Source organism: Centruroides sculpturatus, unplaced genomic scaffold, assembly GCF_000671375.1.
Source record: "Centruroides sculpturatus isolate CEXI.00-Female unplaced genomic scaffold, Cexi_2.0 scaffold714, whole genome shotgun sequence".
NCBI lineage: Eukaryota > Metazoa > Arthropoda > Arachnida > Scorpiones > Buthidae > Centruroides > Centruroides sculpturatus.
The window spans coordinates 282,430-303,716 of NW_019384967.1; the positions used below are offsets into that span (position 1 = coordinate 282,430).

Below are 21,287 nucleotides of genomic sequence, written 5' to 3' on the forward strand. Positions count from 1 at the left end.
AATGAAACATTGTGCTATGTTTTTTGTAATGGCAGTTATTTGTCTTCACACACATTACGATTACATCCTTTCTTTACATTTCTATACCTTTCCATATTACATTATTGGGTGGTAATCTGAAATATCTCAAAGTTATCAACAGTACAATGTACTATTTCAATTTTTTTTAATATAGGAACATAACTGTGTGAAAGAATTAAGAATTTTAGTACAAAATCAACAACAAAAGTTAAATGATTTGCAGCTTCAGCTTAATGAACAAAGAAGAGAACTTAATTTATTAAAAGTAAGTGATATTTTAATTAAAAGAATTATTTGCTTTTATTTTCAGTTTAAAATGATTTTATGATTTATAAAATACATGTAACAGGAATGTATCAGAGCTATTAGACTTTCGAGTCCTTCAATACCAGCCATTGTTGAATCTATTGAACAAGATGAAGTTGTAAGGTGAGTCAGATAATTTTGGTGGTTATTAAAATACAGTATAAGCTGATGAAATATTTAAGTGAAATTTTATTTGATTAGACTAATTAGTTATAGGTAGCTTAGTTATATTTTAAATAGATCTTTATGCTGGAAATGTATAATACTTATTTCTGTAGTAATAAAAACAATTCTATATTTTAAAAACTGATATTTATCATAAAATAATTTAGTGAGAAAAATTAGTAGATTTGTATTATTTGTGTACTTTATGGTCTTGTTTTATGCAGGGGTTGTGTATTATTAGGTATCATGTATATTTGTGCTTAGCTGTAAGTAGTTTTGATAATTGCCTAAACATTTCTGCAACCCTTTACAATTAACAGATAAATGTTAAAAATGTTAAAAGAATAAGTATAATGCTTTAATTATATTGAATAACATTTTATTTTGATTTTTCTGAATATGCAGGGCAAAATTTTATTGTACTTTTATTATAGAGCAAATCAATTGTATCCACCACATTAAATAGCATTTAATAATTCTCTATATTTGGACTCTCAGAAGCTGAATAAACTATTTACTGACTTCAGAGTCAGATTTGATGGTACTATGAATAGCTTAGGTGGCATGCACATATTGCAACAACAGATTTTGCTTCATTTTTTACTCCTACTTCCTTCTGTATATAATTTGTCACCACCACTGCCTTCCCTCTCCATTTGTGCAATAAATGTCAATTAACAACAGAATATTCCAAATTAAATTAATTATTTTTGTATGTGCAAATATTCAGATGGCCTCCCCTCCCTGTGTCAGTATTCATCAACACTTTCTCCCCATCTTGATGTCATCACAATAAATGCATGTTGCCTTAATATAACATTCACCATCTGTGAGAACATAAACTGTACATATCATTCTGTAATATAATGTGGAAATTCATCTAAACTTTGACTAAATTCTTTATCAACTTAATGGCTTCATCAAATTAAAATGTTGTTTCAGTAATTTTTTACTTAATATCCTTTACTCAGAAGTAATGAATAGATTGATTTTGTTCACAATCATCTAAATTGATTGATTTAGTGAACGTCTCTTCAATCCGAAAAAATCTTTCTGGTAGAACCTCACAGCCAATTCAGGTTATAAAAACTCCTTTTATTGTTTTTTACAGATGCATTTCGAGCTATGTTAATTTACTAGCTCCTCCTCAGTGCTTAAGAGTTTCCTTGAGTTTCATATGATCTGATTTTCACACTTATACGGTACTTTTAGTCACGTTTACAATATTTTAACCATCTTATAAAATTACTCAAAATATTGTAAACGGGACTAAAAGTACCGTATAAGTGTGAAAACCAGATCATATGAAACTCAAGGAAACTCTTAAGCACTGAGGAGGAGCTAGTAAATTAACATAGCTCGAAATGCATCTGTAAAAAACAATAAAAGGAGTTTTTATAACCTGAATTGGCTGTGAGGTGTCTACCAGAAAGATTTTTTCGGATTGAAGAGACGTTCACTAAATCAACATATAAAACAACTAAATCATCGAAAAATTCAGAACATCTAAAATGAATTTACAGATGAATTGCAATTTAAAAGAAAACTATTTCACAAAAACAAGATGAATTGTAATAATTAATTAAAAAGCATCCGTTGGCTGAATCTAAAAGTAGTATCAGTCAACTGTAAAATTATTTTTAAAATATTCAAATTTTACATATTTAGTTTTTTTTATAAAACTATATTTATATATATATATATATAATACACATCTCAAAGCCCGATGAGTTAATATAATAATCCAACGATCGCCTAAATATGGCACCTAATGCTTATCTCTAGTACCAAATTTGTTTGTGATAATTATTTGTTTATAGCCATATTATAGCCCAAATATTTAGGTGGTCGTTGGATTATTATTATATTAACTATATTTTTGTATTTTAGGAGTCAATAAATGATGTTTAAGTTTATATTTATTAAAAAAGAAAAAAGTGAATATTGAAAACAAAAATTTACATACAAGTAATTGAAAACAGTATTTTAAGAGTTGCCACTTCCAGTCAAATGAATTGCATTTATAGGAAGAAATTTAAAATATAGAATATTTCACTTCAAAAGTAATAATATTTTAGTGAGTACTTGGAAAAGCCATGAAAATTATTATATTCTTCAAATAAAAGCATACTGAGCAGAACAAATTTCAGAAAATCAATGACAGAAAAAGCTTGATATGATACTGGACCAAATATCCAGCAAACTTGGGACAAGAAGTGGATTATATTTCTAGATTTTTCAGTTTTCTGGACACAGACTAAATATTTTTTTTTATATTTTAACTATTTAATGGAAAGTAAAGAATGAAATTGTTTTTAACACACAAATAGCAGCACTCGCCTGGAATTTGCATTGTGTGATGCAGATGTTCAGAAACCAAAACAAAGTGGTGACATAGCAAACTATAGCTAAACTACAGTCAATCAAATTCAAAAATAGCTGGTTTTCTGGTAATTCTGGATTTCTGGAAGTTGAATATTTGGTATGGCACTGTATATTTATAATCTGAGGGAAACTGTCTCTGTATAATTTTACAAAAAAATATATGATCTTTTTATGCAGTTGTTTTTATTTAAATTCAACTAACATAATTAAGTTTAATTTTATTCTAATTTCTGAAAGAATAAGTAGCAATTAGTGTGTTCATTATAATCAACTTATAAATGTCATTGCAATACTTCCTTTTCTTCAAAAGTAGGGGGGGAAATTATAATTTTTTTGTACTTTCTCTTTACATTGTATATTGCAGATATGTGTACAGTATATACAGTTATTAAAGGTACAGTTTAAGGATTTAACTCTAAACATAAAAAATCCATTATAGATGAAATCAGCTGTTGGGAAAGTAGTTTGACTGGTTTTTCTGTACAGGTTCCTCTAGTAGCCTGAGGAATAAAAACAATTTGGTCTGAATGTACATAGTAAGAAATTTTCAGAACTTAAAGTTAAGGAATAGTTTTTAATAAAGGTAAAAATATTAATTTCAAAAATGAGACTTAACAGAAATGGTCAGATTTTCTTTAAATAGTTATTGTTAGCACAAATTTCTGTTTTTCAATTTGTCCAGCAAACTTACAAATTTTATAGTGTTTTATTTTGTATTACCTTAATGTATATTCTTTAAAATGAATCAAATTAATTACAATAATAAAAAAGATTTCTTAAAAATAAAAGATATTCATTCAGTTCTTTCAAGTTATTTTAAAATTATAAATGATGAACCATTCTAAAATTAGCCAAATTTGTTTTTCAGATGGGCTAGTTCTTTACAGAGGGCGAGAGTTACTAGATGGGGAGGAATGATATCGACTCCCGATGCTGTTCTTCAGTCCATGGTTAGAAGAGCATTGAGTGAAAGCGGATGTCCCCCGCACATAATCAACGACTTGATGGAAAATGCTCACGAGCGCAGATGGCCACCCGGACTGAGCACGCTGGAAACACGTCAAATGAATCGCCGCTATTACGAAAATTACGTCTGCAAGCGCATACCCGGCAAGCAGGCGGTGGTTGTTATGGCTTGTGATAATTCCCACATGAATGCGGACATGTTGTTGGAGCCTGGTTTAGTAATGATATTTGCCCATGGTATAGAATGACATACATTTATACTTATAGTTAGGTTATAAAAATTGTTAAATATGTGCCTGTTGTTGAAGTTGAAATATTTTTACATAAATATTTAAAAAAAAAGCAAAGTACTACTACAAAGTTTTTTCTTTTAAGAATACTGTTTAAGCAGGAAATTTTCGTAGCGATTTTTTTAATAGTTAATTTTTTTAAAAATAAAGAAAAAATTTTTAAAGTACCAATTGTAAATAGAGAGAAATCACTATGAAAATTTCCAAAATGTTGTAAAGTCGCTACGAAAATACATACTGATTTATAGTATTCTAATTCTTTCCAGCTCTGTCGACCATGTGAAAAGATTATCCACACTAGGAGCATTAGGATGACGAAGATGACAGAAGTCTTTGGCCCAGTGGTTCATTTTATTACAATATTTAATATAATTTTGTTGTGGAAAACCTCATCATTATGCTAAACTTTAAATTTGTATTGCTTAAAAATGACATTCCATTTAATTTTGAGCATCTAAAAAACATTCCTAAAATTTGAGTGCAATTGTTATATTGTTGGAGGATTATTATTATTATTACTTTTTTCCCCAAACATTTTAAGTTTTTTAACCTAAACAAAGTATGACTTGTTGCATGTCAAAATATGTTATTACTAGAATAGTGTTGCTTGCCAAATTCTATTGCTTTTGTGTAATATATTTGGGCTTTCCAATGTAAATATAAGTGTGCCAAATTGGATTACGGTATTAGTAAATGTTAAAAAGATTTTTGGCGTGTGTATTTATATGACTGAAAATAAATTGTTTTTATAAAGTTTTTTCTTTTGTTTTTAATTTTTTTAAATTTGATCTTACCAACATTTTTATGTTGATTTAGATGCATTTTGACTCTAATTCAAGAATAAAAATATAATCTGCATTCCCTAATATATTGATGGTGATGATCAGACAGGTGAGATTCAGGCTGAAGTATGGATCAGCTCAGAAATTTTCCTGGGTGGGTTGACCTGGATAGGCACTCAATGAAAATTTTGTGAGTAGTTGTCTAGGTCCATAAGGGGAATTGTTGAGACAGGTCCAACAAGTGTCTGTTCCTCATCATCAACCATTCCCATTATAAGCTTGGCCAAACCCATGTGGGAATGGAGAAAGAGCCTCTATGCTTTCAGGACAAAATTAGTTTTAAAAATACAGTAAGTCCTCACTTAACATCAGGGCTAGGTTCTTGGAAACTGCAATGTTAAGCAAAATCCAATTTTACCATATGGTAAATGATATAATTTGATTAATAATATTCTAATTGGGTCATGTTTGTGACCTCCATTTATTTCTCACTTTATAAACAGTAAAATTGATTCTAAGAAATGTTAATAACAATTATTGTAAAAAATTACATTATATCCTCAATAATGTTATAAAGCAAGTTCTCACTTAAAATAATTTCGTTATATTAGTATATTGACATGTTTGATTAATTATTAAATGAAATACAGTGGGTGATCGGATAACACCTCACAGAACAAACAATAAGAAGAGACGTAAAATAATGAATACCAATTGGTCTTTTGTTTTCAGGCAACAATTCAAAACTTTTCTAAGCGCGGGAGACGTCGACATCGACGCTCAACCCGGTATATACTGATCAGATATTATTCCTCCGAACTTTGAAACTCTCCCTTGTATTCCGGCCTTTTATTTTTCTGACAGAAACAATTCTTTTATAGTATTCGCGAGACTGTCGGGCGGGCACTCGTTAAGTTTTGCGTCGGTTCTTATTTTCGAAAGGTGAGAGTATAATAGCAAAGGTAGAGTGGGCAGATGTTTGTTGTTGGGCAGGAGTATTCCTCCTGATTCGGTTTCATAACATAATAAACTATAAAATCTTCCTATAGACTCTAGTAGGCCGCAGTTCAATCTTATCTAAGAAATGTACTGTATTATCAAGAAGACTGAAGCAGCTTAAGGTGTAACAAAAATCACATCTGAGAAATAAAGAACATTGAAGAGCTCATAATGGAACCTGAAATGGATCTGACAACAGAAAAATGCCAAGAACTCTTGAATGAAAAACACCAAGAAACTCGGCGAGATATGTTTTCTTCTGAAAGAGAATTAATGTCGATATCTGCTATTAAACATTTTTTTGAAGAAGTGGGAGGATGTCAGAACGACAGTCTTAGAATGGCGTACAAACCAGATTGAGGTTAATAGGCTTAGGGATCTATACAATTACAATACTATTAATTACTTCTGAAAAACCTTGAAGAGAGAAAAGCAATCGACATTAGACAGATTCTTTAACCCCCATGTGAGGATTCGAATCCTAACTTTTAGTATGTTTGCATCATTTATTCATAACGTCACATCGTAACTATAATCTCGTTAAACAACTGTCAACTTTCGCACCTGGGAGCAAAACATCTGTTAAGTTCTCAGGCCTGACAACGATGCTTTCTCATCACCTCTCGACCTAATATCTCGATTTCATCGGTTCAACAATGAAAAAATCAAGAAACTAAGGCAGTCGTCGCCAGTCCTTCTAAAGAGTCAGTTGTCACCCGTACCTTATCCTAAGTGCCTCAATATTCCGATATCTGTGAATATACGATCATTTGTGCATTCGTATCATTTTATTTTACGTTCCTATATCCTTGTAATATATCATCGGAAACCATCGTCTAGCACCTTTGCGTTAGCCGTAATATCCGTAAACCTGATACGTTCCATCAGGTTTACGGATATTTCATCTACAGGATACCCGAACCGACATCCCGAACTTCCTCTCTTTCAACCAGAACGTTCCAGATCAAGACCAGATCTTCAATAAGGTACAGTATTTATCGCCACGCGCTCTTATTGTAAACTCTCTCTCTCTCTCGAACCTGACATAAGTCTAGATATCTCTATTGATGCCCTGTACGAACATGCATTTCTTGTCTTTTACAAATAAACATTGTTTCGTTAACGAGGCCCATCATGGGTAGGCTTGTCTCAAAAGAACCTTCATGAGTGAATAATATAGAATAATGACAAAACGTAGTACCCATGATGATGTATGTCTGTATCTAGTTGCATGAGGATCAGTTTAAACTTGGTTCTTCATATTGTTAGACTAACATCTTACTGAGTAACCATTTGAGAATTTAAACACTGATCATATTTTGTATTCAATGTAATCTACATTAAATGATTTTTGGAGTTTTATATCATTATCAGCAGCAGCAGCAGCATTATAATAGAACTGAATGCGGATAAAAAATTGAAAGGAACAATTTGGATGTTAAGATTGGTCTCAAAAGACACACAAGAAGTTAAATGGAATGAAACAGTTTCGATTATTTGTGCGTTTATCGGACCAATATAACTTTTAAGACTTGTGCTTTTAAGTACATAAATTTAATTTAAAACTTGGTCAAACACAATTTTACGATGCTTTAACCGATTCTGGCAGTTTTAACGTTGTATCTTTAAGGTTGTCAAGTTAGATCCCAAAATGTTACGGAATACCTCCTTCTTTATTAATTAAAATATATTTTGGAGATTGTAGCTTGGTAACCAATGAGTGGCCGATAACAGGATATGTCATTCCAATCGCTTTAAAAAGCTTTTTAAAATAAGTATTTACTAAAGCTCGTCGATTTAGTAGATACAAAGACAGAAGCTTTTTTGGGGGTCCAAAAATCGGAAAATTTTTGAAACATTTACCTTAGACCTTACGGTAGAGAAGAAAACCATTGGTGCAAATGAAGAAATTTTATTGAAATGAAGCTAGGGACCATTCCTAGCTCTGCCCTTTCTAGCTCATGTCAGGTCGATTACCTTAATAATTGTGTCGCTACATAAAATTTTCGGAATAATAGCAAGGTCCGAGACTCAAGAGATCCTATTATTCCAAAAATGTGAAATTATTCTCATCGCATCATATACTACGATGATATCTTGTATTTTCGCATTTCTTCTTTCTAACTATAAAATACTTGCAGATTGACGAAAATGAGGAGGGTTTTTTTTATTGTAATTTGATCCAAAGCAATAAAACAAATCAAATTTCACTTCGCTATAAAACATTTCGTGTCACGGATTGACATCGGATTTGTTTGTAATTGGAGAGTGTTGGGTTTCTTTCGAGTTTAGGAGAATAAAACTTTCTTACTCTAGGGCAGCGGTTGCCAACAAGTGGACCGTGGAGAAATTTGGACATCGATCAACTCAAGATTACGCGAAGTGTTACGAAAGAAATGAAAATCCTTAGCTACTTTTTCTCACTCATTGGAGGATTTTTATTCGAATCTAAAAATCAAACACGAAATGATTTATCAATACAGTAGACCCCTATAACACTGTACAGTACATAATTCCGTGTTATAGGCCTATGAATTCCATGTTGTACGAGTCACTTAGATTTTACAAATACGTGAGCCGGTCACAGCCCGGCACACGTATTTGTAAAATCTAAGTGACTCGTACAACATGGAATTCATATAACACGGAATTTCTTAAATATTGAAATCTTAAAACACATATGTGATATCTTAGCTCAACCATTATCGCATCTGATAAATAAATTTTTTGAAAACGGTTACTTTATGGAAAAACTAAATCATAACTTAGTTTTGCCATTATATAAATTATTATTATTATTATTATTATTATTGTTTATTGATTTAAATTTAAATTTCTTACAATGGGGACAAATTAATAACAATATAAAAACACACAAATCATAGTAAAATTAACGAAGAAATTCCAAAGATTTAGAGAAAAAGGAGAAGAGCTTAAATAAGGTAATTTTTGACATAACCTCATTCTTCAAATAATCACATCTAAACTCCTCCCCTAATACAGAACATTTTAGTTGGTATGTCACTTGACAGGATTCAAACAAATGAGTCAGAAGATCTTCTTTTTCTTTTACACCACAGAATTCACAACACCCTTCACTGGATATATTTATCCGGTAACCCTTGAACAAAATTCGAAATCTGTTTAGTCTGAGTTGCATAATAAGGCTTTTTGTAGAAAAATTAGTCTCACAATTCAAGTAACTTGCTGTACACCAGACCAAGCGTGATTCACACAGATTAACTCGTTTAGCTGATATTGAAGACATATCCCAGTTCCACAACTGATCTGACTTAGTTTGAATTAGTGCATTTAAATGGGTTCTCAACAAAGAAGCTGAATGAGATAAAAATAAAAAGGAATAACCCAAGCCATCAAAAATATTTTTAACTGAAGCTGGCCAACTTTTCTTACCATGTTTAACTGCTGTTAACAAAACATTATATGTTATTCGACGCAAATCACATGAGGGTAACTCCATGATTTTGGACCAGAACAAAACAATAACTTTAACAAATTTCAGTTCCAATGGTGGTCTTCCCAACTCAAGACGAACTGCAGAACTTGAAATTGAACGTTCTATTTTAAAAAGTCTCTTAAAATATTTCATCTGAACTTTTTCCATTTTAGACAAATATTCCAAACCCCAAACCGGAAATAGATAAGACAGCCTGGAACCAATAAAAGCGTCAAAAAGCCTAAACATGCCTCTCATAGAGTTTAGCTTCATACGTTTCTGTACAGTGAGAATGTACCCTGTCTTTTTCTGAATATCTTCGTCTATCAAACTAAAATGATGATTAAATGTACCTGATGAAGAAAAATGTATTCCCAAATATTTAATATATGTGACAAATCGAATTTCAGTGTTATTCACAAATATCTTGTCAGATTTTGATAATCTACCTCCATTGCGAAAAACCATTCCCTTCGTTTTTTGTAAATTAACTGTGAGGTCATTTCTTTCTGCGTAATCAACCAGCAAAGAAAGTTTTCGCTGTAAACCCGTCTTTGAATCTGCCAACAAAATTACGTCATCTGCATACATTAGACAATGCAAGTCAACAGTATCTCCTAGTGCAAAGCCCGAAATTTCTGAAGTAGAGAACAGTTGTGGTAAATCGTTAATAAATAATATAAACAGCAAAGGACTTAAAGGCTCTCCCTGTGGTAAGCCCCCACCAGAAATAACGCCCTTAGTAGTTGTTAAGTTGTCACTCACATAATACCTTGTATTACAAAATAGGTTTTTAAGTAGCCTAATAAACGAAGTTGAAAGTCCTATTGAATATAGCTTTTGCCACAGAATATTAAGATTAATTCTATCAAACGCCTTCTCCAGATCCACAAATATCGAATAAATTTTACGTCTTTTCCTTGACAAAACATACTGTATTAACCCGTTAAGTATAAAAACATTATACATAGTTCCTCTTCCTTGAACAAATGCTCCTTGAAACTGAGAAATAATATTAAATTCCATTAGCCATTGACTCAACCGATCTGCCAATATTCCAGTAAACAATTTTCTAAAAGTGTTAAGCAATGCAATTGGACGATAATTCTGAGGCTTTGATTTATCTCCTTTCTTGTAGATCATTTTCAACATCACATTTCTCCAATGCTCAGGAAATATCATTGTCTCCTTAATCTTATTAAATAATGTAAGTAATTCTAAACACACCTCATCAGGTAAATAAATAATAAATTCATTATTTATACCGTCCATGCCAGGAGCTGATTTTCTTTTAAGTTTACAGATTGATATCTTTAACTCCGATAATGAAATTGGAGCGTCCAAAATGGGAGAAACGTTTTCATGATCAAACTCAAGAATTGAATCAGAAATTGGATGACAAAAGTCATGCTCCAAAAAACGTTCCCAGTCTTGAAGAGGAATTTGACTATCGGGTTTTTTTATCATACTAAATCTGTTAACAATAGACCAAAACTGTCTAGAAGAACGTGTATTTTGCAGCTGCCTACTAATATTTGACCAATAATTCTTCTTTTTTATCCTACACAATGATCGAAAGGCAGTCCTATAACCACAATAATACATCAAATCGTCTTTACTACGGGATATCCGAAACCTCCTCAACATTTTATTCTTTAGTCTCTTCGCTGTTCTACAATCACTATCGAACCAAACTGAAGACGGTATTTTCGTCATTCCTAAGTATGAAAACATTCCACATTGTTCAGCTGATGTCTTAATCAAATCCAGAATTCCAGAGTACCTATCCTCCATTCCACCACTTAAGACAACGTTTGCATATCCAACCGAAACTGCCTCGGAATATAGGGTGGATCTATCCTCCTTCCAAGTTAATCGTTTTGTCCTATCAATCAAACTTAGTTGTCTATCCTCATCAGTATCAATCAAAATTCCAAAATTCAGCATACGATGGTCAGACATGTAGTCATCGGAAACAACAAAATCACGTAGTCTCGCCACCAAACCTTCGCTCAAAATCACTAAATCGATTACTGAAGCACCCAATCCAGATATATAAGTGAAGTCAGCTGGTGAGTCGAAAGGATAACGACCATTTATTATGTAAATGTTATAAGATTTCACCAGGTCAATAAGCAACTGTCCTCTTTTGTTACAAATTTTATCGTTTGACAGTCGAATATTCGAAATCACATTCCCACCACAAAAAGAGTCCATTGTCAAACCAATTCGTGCATTAAAATCACCCATCAACAAAAGATCGTAATCTGATGTATAATCAGAGATCAAATCTTCTAGTCTTGAAATTAATTGATCAAAAATAGGTATATGAAGGTAAACCAATATGATTATCATTTCACGTAATCCTCTACTTTGCCTCCGATTAAATTTCACTTTAACAACCATCATGTATTGCCGTGACAGAAGCAAATTAACTTCTCCCAGGTCACCACTTATGGCCAAAAGTAACCCACCCGATGGTCTACCTCTCCCCAAATTTTTGGTGGCCAATATCTCAAAAACTTTAAATTTACAGTTAATACTTTTAACTCTCGAACATAAAGGAACTGTAGACCAAGTCTCAGTCAGTCCCAAAATATCAGTTCTGGTAATATGTTCAACAAAACCATTATCATTCAGATTAGTCAGAAAGGCGCCCTGGGAGTTCCATGCTGAAACTTTCAATTCTACTGTACACTTCCCTGAATCGGAGAGAGAACATTTGGAGAATCTACTACACGGCTTTCCACTAAAAAATCAAGTTTCAATAATTCTCCTCTAGCCAAATCATAAGTATATCTCTCTGAGGCAACCTGTAAAACGTCGGCCATCAATCGAACTCGCCTGCCCTCCAATCTATAAGCACGTAAAAAAGGCAGAAGCTTTTTCCGTCTCAATCTTGAGCGCCAACATAAATCTTCAAAAATTTGTATATTTTTTAATACGTCATTGGCTTTTATCTTTCCAAGATTAGCAAAAATTAATTTTTTGTCTGCAAATGACTGCAATTCCACCAATACCATATCTGAACGTTTAAATTTCTCTATCTTAACCGTTGGAATAGGTCTTGATTCACCTATCAATGTATAAAACAGGTTCTGCACCTTCCTATTCAAATCAGAACCATCATCAATCAAACCTTTAATTAAGAAATTTTTCTTTCTCGCTTCATTCGACACCTTGTCCAAAGAATACAAAATCAAACTGTTTTCCCGTTGCAAATCATCTTTAATTTTAGAAATCTCTCCTAGTTTGGCTTCTAACTGAGTCAAACGCCGATCATGGTCATTATGTAAATTAGCCAACCAATCTATCTTCGCAACTACCTCATTTAACGTCGAAAAAAGCTTATCAAATCGGTCATCCAAATAAGAAATAACCTCCCCAGGAATAGACTTACTTGTGTCTGACTTTAAAGGGAAGAAATCTTCTAATCTCGCCGTTTTCAATGAAGGTTCACTCGGAGAACGATGTCGTTTAGCAGTGGATGCCGATGCCTGAATCTGTGAATGCGGCGGAGTGCGATCAACAGGACCGGGATTTAACTCTATCCCGCCCAGAAATAACAACAACTCGAACACCATAATCCAAAATTCGATATTCTCCATAATTTGGACTTCAAAGAAGCTCACGTAAAAGTTCACTAACACGCTCAACTGCAAGCAGCGCCCCCCATTATATAAAAATAAAGGATTAAAAAGTGAAATTGAAAATTATCGTCCCATAATAATAGTGTCGGTGTTGGCTAAAATTTTCGAGAAGATTTTCTACAAGAGATTTTCAACTTTTATAGACAGATTCCAGATTATTCACAGAAACCAATATGCTTATAAACGAGGATTTTCGATGTACGGTAGATGCTTTGTTGCATTTGAAACAATCAATAACCTCACAACTTGACGAATCAAAAATAGCAATATCAGTTTTTGTAGACCTTTCAAAGGCATTTGATAGCTTAAATCATGAACTTTTGTATAAAAAATTTCAAACTGTTGGTCTAAGAGGGGCTCCTCTAAGCTTGTTAAAATCATACTTGTCAAACAGAATTTACTTTGTAAAAATTGGACAGATTATCTCTAGCTCTTTCGGGCCAAATAAGGCCGTTCCTCAAGGTTCAATCTTGGGTCCACTGCTTTTCAATATATATATTAAGGATTTGTTTAACTATATATCAAAAGAAAAAATACGGATGTACGCTGACGATCTAGTGATAACTTATTCTCATACGAACGTTATAATTCTTTAGAATTTAAATCACATTTTAAAAACTTTAAATAGTTATATGGAAAACAATGGATTGGTAATTAACAAAAATAAAACTAAATTCCTCTGCTTTGCAAATAGGAATAAAAAATCAATCCACATCACCTAAAAATTGAAATAACTGATAATAGCATTTACTTTTTCTATGTTATAAAGTTTTTGGGAGTAACTTTTGATGACAATCTGCGCTGGAATAAACATATAGATGATGTTGCACTTTCCCTGACAAAGTATACTGGGATAAATAAGAAAATTCAAGCTTTTTTAAGTACATCACTCTTGAAACGGCTGTACCACACTTGCATTGAATCTAAAATAAGATATGGTATTGCTGTATGGAGAACCACATCTCTATACGCCGTTAATAAACTTCAGATGGCACAAAATCGTTACATTCATTCAATTTATAATTTAAACTTTATGGATCGGCATCTGAACTCTACTGCACCGAAAATATTGACAAGATTAGTGAAATTTACAAAAACAGATTCTGTTGGAGGGTTTCAAATATATAAAGGGCAAAAAGGAAAACAGCTTCCTCGGAATTGGTGTAGGAGAATATCCACGAATTATGAGTATCGTGTTGATCTGCGACATAGTCTCCCATTGTTAAACTAGAGATGGGGAGATCTGCACCGATCTTTCGATTAATCTTCTATTGGAATAGTCTGTGCAACGATTTACGTAGCATATCAAGTTATGAAATCTTCAAAAAGAATGTTAAAAAAGGAAATAACTTTAAGCCACAGTGATATTTGTTCTCAATTAATTTTTGGACTTAAGGTAGAAAGTAATTTTCTTTCTCAGCTCGTGTCCTGTTTTTGTTTTACTTATTTTTTTGTTCGTTTTGTTTATTTTAAGATGCTTGTAAAAGGCCAACCTGGCCACAGTGTCTTTTTGAGAAATAAATATCTAGTGTTATAGGGGGTTTACTGTAAATAATCAACTATAAACAATATTGTGAATGCGATTGTCATCATTCATGGAAAAAAGCCAAGAATCCATACACTTATTTCAAACAAGTGATCATTGCTAAGTATTTCATTAATGACTTTATAAATAACGAGAAAGTATTTTCTGCGGACGAATGAGATACAACGTGGTTTCTAATTGATGGACATAGGTTTAAACAAATAAACAGACGTGTCTTAGTTTGTTTACAGTAGGTGCCAACTTACGATAAAGACTATAGAGAATCCCATCGAGTATTCGAATACTCCATCTTTAGTCGGAATCACTTTGATTTGGATTAAACCTAGTAACAGAATTTCCACGTTGGCGAATTTGTCGTAAAAAACGTTCATCAAAATTTTTTAAAATATTAAAATATTTTAAACGGGAAATTACTAGACAATTTCAGTTTACACAGATTTCACTGTATTAAAGATAATGCACTGTACGGTACAATGTCCAACAAACCCACGTTTCTAATCCCTTTCTACATCATATAAATTCTTGCAAGCCTTGAACACCTAGATTATATAGCACAATGGAAATTGTATTGTTTCATTATCTACCCATAACAAAATTTTATCGAATTAAGCATAATTATAATTCTTTCGGTAATTCCAAGGGCTTAAAAGACTGCATATATACAAGTAAAACTGATTGTATTAAGGTTTTCCTTACTCCCTTAATCGAGTATATCTATATCTGTTGACTAAATATTTTAATATGACTATCATTAAATATATATAACACATTCATTAATTATAAAACTGTTAGAGTATCTACGAGTATGTTATCCAATTCATAAACGATCACAATGGAACTATTGACTTAATTAATATTCTATTTTACATCAACTCCATATTATACGAAAACTACATGAATTGAAGGGTTGGATCTGCAGGTGAAAATGTTTAATAATTCTATTTTCCCGATAAAAGTTGATACTTCTTTGAAAGGATGTATAAAATCGAGAAATAATAATCTAAAATCACATATCATTTGATCTGTTTTACAAGTTGATAAAAGATAATTTTTGCAAATTCAAGGTTTATATATTTTATTTCAAGATTAATTTGAAGCAAGAATTTTACATCAAAGAACGATTTTCAATACTTTGAAAAAGTTCGACTTGACCATTGCCGAAAAGAAATGATTACATCTGGAATACGTGGTATCTCGCACACTCGTCATAATTCGCGAAAAAAAAGGTTTCAAGAAAAGATTAAGAATATTAAGTTCTGTATTACTTAATTTCGAGTCTAGTCATCAAAAAGAAATAATGTTGGGATCCCACTACACTTATTTGTAATTTAAATAATGAATATTGTCTGCATAAAAATATTCGCCTGTTATTTACAGCTTTGATCTGCATCGTCTGTACAAGAGATTTAACTTAACAAAAACGGTTTTTCCTTGTCTTTGGTCATTTTTGCACAAATTCGATTTTTCGATTAAATAAAAAAGTTTGTAGTCGGTTAGCCAATGTAAAAATCTTAATTTTAAAGATGGGAGGTAAACAATTGGCCAAGAGTTTGAAATATCTGCAGGACTTACTTGCACGTTGGATGACAAAACCCGTTCCAAATGGATTCTCTAAACAATTGACAATGGCACAGACGAGTAAAATAAAAGGTCTTCAAATTAATTAATGATGCAGACAAAAAAGTTTTAACTATGTACATTTAATGATAATCCTTTCACGATGAAAAGTATAGAAAACAAAAGTTGCATATTAAATTTCAGTCATAAACAATAACAAATATACATTGCGTAAATGTCACTTTACGTCGAAATCAGTTCTTGTTCTTTCTTCCAAGTCGTCTTTTTCCGTCACTTATCGACGGACGAAACAATTCGGATAAAAATTAGACGTAGAAACCAAAGACAGTTTATTACAAAGTATGAAGAAAGTTCTCACATATGTTAAAAATTGACATGGTGGATTTTTTTGGGTTTTTTTTTTCTTTTATATAAACAATTTCCTACAAAAACTGTTCAGCATGATGAAGTGCACGATGAGTATGCCAATGAAGAAAAATGGAAGCTAACACCCATGGTCCGCAGATTTTTCTTTTCGTGAACAATTACGTTGCAATATTTCTCTGTAATAAAAATGCTTAGATTAATATTAATGTACACGTACCTGCCAAAAGTGATCAAACCAAATTATAAAATAGTTAAGTTTTATTATCCTAATTTTAACACTGTACACTTTGGTTTACAAACGGACTATTATTATTCTGGACTTATCAAACATTCAATAACAAGGATGAATCAATTAACTTAGAGAAACAGCTTCATTTTCCATTGTGCGTTTGGAATATCCTCAATTCCTCTTTAGCTGGCATTTACATAAAATTTACACTAAAGCCAGTCATCTGTACTGAATATCATCAATCATATTTTGTTAAAATGCTAACTTTTTACCAATCACTTCATCAAACCAAAAATTAATAAAACACAAGACTTGAACTAAAATCCATACATTTTAAGACATTTCAATCCAATCTATCTTGTTTTGGATGTGTGGTCGAAGATCTAATAGTTGAAAAGTTTTATAAAAAATGTTATGTTTCAAATATGATAAGTTATTATTTTTTGTGTTCTCAATTGCAAATAAAAAGAAATACTGCATTTTAAACATGTATATTAGTAAGATTAAATAAAACTAGGTCCAAGAAAAAACAATTAGAAGAAACAAAGCTTTTAACCATGTTTATGTTGGCTGGATGGAAATTTTTGCAAATAACTGAATGAATCCAGAGTTTTTTGCAAAAATGGTTGGAAGAAAATAAATGCAAAATGTCCACAGAAGTAATGCATGAACTGAAAATATATATATCGTTTCCAAGCATACCTAATATTTTTGACAAAATAAAGAAAATAATAAGATAATTTAAAATAAAATTAGTTCTAATGTTTAAGAATAATATTCAATTATTAAATCTTCCAAGAAAAAAAATCAAACCTTAATGAATACAGCAGCAGTAGTGTTGCCTTTAGTTGTAATTGTAGAGTTGAAAGTATACGTGGGAGAGACTGGTAGAGTACTAAAGGTACAGAATGCAAAGCTATCAGATCAATTACAAAAAATCAAAGTATGTCAGCAGTTAGTGAGCATTGTAATAGCACTGGGTGAAACAGCTCTGGATACTTTAAGAATATTAACATTGAGATGAAAATTTGCATAAAAGGCAGTTGTTTGAGCATACTGAAATTTTAAAATACACAGGAAAACAAAGGATAGATGAAATGAGTGATTAAGAACCTAATAACAACCAAGAGAGGGAGTCAGGTAGGCCATTTGCATAGAAGTGTGGTTCACATTTAAGGAACAGGGTGGTGACATGGAAGAACCATTTTGGATATGTGAAATTAAAAATGAAGGTATATGGATTGTAATCAAGATATATGAATGTTGGTATTCAGTACAGATGACCAGCTGAAGAGGACTCTAGGAGCTCTAAATGCATACTGGAAAATAAAACTGTTTCTCTAAGTTAATTCATTCATCCTTGTTATCAAATGTTTTATATCTGGAATAATAATAATAATAATAATCTGTTGTAGACCAAAAACTATTATAAAATAGTTGACATACAGGATAGCCCTAAAGTCAAAAAGCAGTTAAAACAATTGGGATGGTGGCTTGTTATTCTCTCATGATTCAGTTATTCCATTGGCTTAATTGATTTTTAGGATCACCCTATTTATTTACAGTATTCTAAAGTGAAAAGCCAAAAGACCTTCAAATTTTGATTTAAAAGTGGAAAACAGTATTTAGTTAACAGAAAAGAATTTCTTTTATTTAAAAAACTTTAATATACTCATAACTTTTAAAAATTGTATTTTTGATTACACAACTTGCACTAAGCAATCTACTTACTTTGCAACATAGAAAAAAAGATAACCCGTAGTTTCTCTCTGTTGAAAAACTTCATATTTTGTCTTTTTTTGTACTACATCATCATTAAAATGCCACCAACAGTCTTTTGCATTATCGTAGGCATCGCAGAGATAATGTCCACTGTGTGCTGTCTGTCCAATGTGACTAACGATACTAACTAATTGATATGAATGTGGTAAATGGCCACTCTGAAAATAAAGCAGTAAATATAATTTGAAATGTTATTACAATTATTGTAAAGTACTTTTCACTATATTAAAAATAAATCATTTGAGTTGCTGCTATTGCTATTAAGACAACATTTTACATTTTATTATAAAAAATATTTAATACCTAACAATTCAATTTTATATTTAAATAAGGCCAACAAGAAACCTAATGAAAAATAATAAACATCAGCCAATTTTTAAATATAGGGATTTTAATTGTTGAAGCTGAAAAAAGTTTAGTAATAAAAAATTGAATTTATAGCATATTCAAAATAATATAGAATGTGCATTTACTTAGTTCAAGAACAATTTATAAAACAAAAAAGTTTTTGGCAGAAATGATTCAATTTAGTAAATGTCTTCATTCAAAATAACTTTCCTGATCTATACAAATTTTTGCATGCTCTGGTAATTTACATATCTTTTTTGAATGCTGTGTAGTTACCTCCTTACAGCCTCTTGGTTTTCTGAAATTGTCTCCCTTTAAAAAAAAATTTAATTTGGGGAACAGGAGTCTCCAGCAGTGACAAGCCCAAAATGACCATTTCCAGTTAATTAATGGATGTACAATATACTTCCATTAAAGCTTTTATATCAATAGATTGTGTGTGAAGTGCTGGGCAGTGGAGAGATGAGTATAGTATAAAAACTTACTGTTTTATTATTCTCTGGATGGAGATATTTCCAAAGTTTATCACCATCAAGTGCTGATCAGTATAGGAGCCAATGAAATTACTACCTAAACAATATCATTTGAATATAATAGTTAAATTTTTAAAAATTTTAATGCAAATTAATTTTAATGTATTCTTCTAGAAAAAGTGATATAATCCAGTGTGTGTGAAGACATGGTTATATTACTTCCAATCCTAAACAATATAATTTGTTTGTACATTTTCTGAAGAAAATTACTGGGTTTATAACATATTTTTTTAAGATAAATTAAGTTTTCAAACTTTCATAAAAATTAAAATGTATAAATTTACTCTAATCATCTAAGCATAATCTAATTTAATGTTTATGAATATATACATTGTGTTGTACTGATATTGTGTAGACAGTTCTTTTTGTCAGACTGAATGTGATGATACCACTCATGTCAATCCATGAAAAACTGACAATTCTTTTTTTTTTTCAACAAATGAAGTTTTGAACTAATTCGGTAGATCATTTTGAAAATAAAAATGGAAACAAATTTTTCTGAAAGTAAAATTAAAATACTTTTAAGGACTATACAAACCCTTTCAAAATAAACATTTTAAGTACAGTATATAATGGAAAGTAAAGAATGAAACTGTTTATAATACACATATGCCCCAGAAGATATACTTGAAGATAGTTACTCAATAGTCATAATCAAAGTATCATTGTGCAATTGAAGGTCTTAAATCAGTGATTTTCAACCAGTGAGCAGTGAAAATTTTTGAAGGTTATTAAATAAATTATTTTTGAAAGAAGCCCAAAGAACAGTAAGTGTACATCTCAAAATTAAAACCTCTTTAAATTGATTATAAGAGTTTTTCATTGTTATAATAAACGAACATATACATAATATAGTAAAAAATATATATATTTATAAGCAAAATTATATGTGCATAACATTGGTTATTTCATTTAAAATGAAATTTTCTTTAAATCAAAAACATATCTATAATTGTCCATATTTAGTTCAAATTATTTTAACTTAGAAATAGCAGGACATTGAGCAGATTGCTAAAGGCAATTATCATGCCACTTTTAAATGCAAATCAAGACTTAACATTAATTGCTTTTATTTAAATTAACAATTTCAATTTACATAACTATTGTTGTAACCTGCTGCTATTTTTTATTTAATTCACAATAAATATAGATAAAAAGAATTAGGTTAAGTGGCAAGTAATATGGGGATAGAATGTTTACAATCACAACTTTTAAAACATGTAACTTTTTCTGCATAAATTTAATTACAGGTTTAAGTGCACTATGAGATTAAAAAAAAAAAAANTATAATTAAAAGTAAAATTTTTAAGATATCACAATGGAGATAGTAAAAAGTATTATTAAGAAATTTCTAAGGCTTATTACATATTCCAAATACTAATAATTATCTAAAACATTATTTAATTCACAATAAATATAGATAAAAAGAATTAGGTTAAGTGACAAGTAATATGGGGATAGAATGTTTACAATCACAACTTTTAAAACATGTAACTTTTTCTGCATAAATTTAATTACAGGTTTAAGTGCGCTATGAGATTAAAAAAAAAAAAAAAATGAAAAACACTGTCTTAAATACTTGCTTCTACCAATCACAACTTATTACAAATTCTTAACAAGTTGCATTAAAATGTAAGAGAAAGATATTTGTGATGTTATAAGTGCATAAAAAAACCTTTGGAAAAATCATTAACACAATATCTTTATAAGTTACACTCTTGATATGAGTCTACAGCATTCATTGATCAATATAGTCAGACATACAATATACCATGAGCCACACTGTTATAGGATGTCAAGATAGCACATTCTCTAATATTTAAACACTACAATGTACATTTTGCTGAATCATCTTTTTAACATGTTTTAATACAGTGAGTAATT

At 31.0% G+C, this 21,287-nt stretch overlaps 2 protein-coding genes across 4 annotated transcripts in view; one reads left to right on the forward strand and one right to left on the reverse strand.

Annotated features, from left to right (window-relative positions):
* Positions 1-4,889, forward strand: part of LOC111632529 (E3 ubiquitin-protein ligase NRDP1-like) — a 37,273-nt gene extending 32,384 nt beyond the window's left edge. The window contains exons 5-8 of one of the 2 annotated variants that reach the window (XM_023376970.1): positions 176-286; positions 371-450; positions 3,746-4,080; positions 4,400-4,889. In XM_023376970.1, coding sequence (XP_023232738.1) covers positions 176-286; positions 371-450; positions 3,746-4,080; positions 4,400-4,416 — 543 coding nt within the window. In that variant the 3' untranslated portion in view covers positions 4,417-4,889. Of the gene's footprint in view, positions 1-175; positions 287-370; positions 451-3,745; positions 4,092-4,399 lie in introns of those variants that run through there. The other variant, XM_023376971.1, reaches the window with a different exon arrangement.
* A 10,743-nt stretch (positions 4,890-15,632) lies between these two features.
* LOC111632535 (ubiquitin carboxyl-terminal hydrolase 37-like) overlaps positions 15,633-21,287 on the reverse strand; it is a 78,169-nt gene continuing 72,514 nt past the window's right edge. For both annotated transcript variants that reach the window (XM_023376978.1, XM_023376979.1), the window contains 2 exons: positions 18,472-18,680; positions 15,633-16,687 (listed from right to left, as the gene is read on the reverse strand). In XM_023376978.1, coding sequence (XP_023232746.1) covers positions 16,630-16,687; positions 18,472-18,680 — 267 coding nt within the window. In that variant the 3' untranslated portion in view covers positions 15,633-16,629. The remainder of the gene's footprint in view (positions 16,688-18,471; positions 18,681-21,287) is intronic.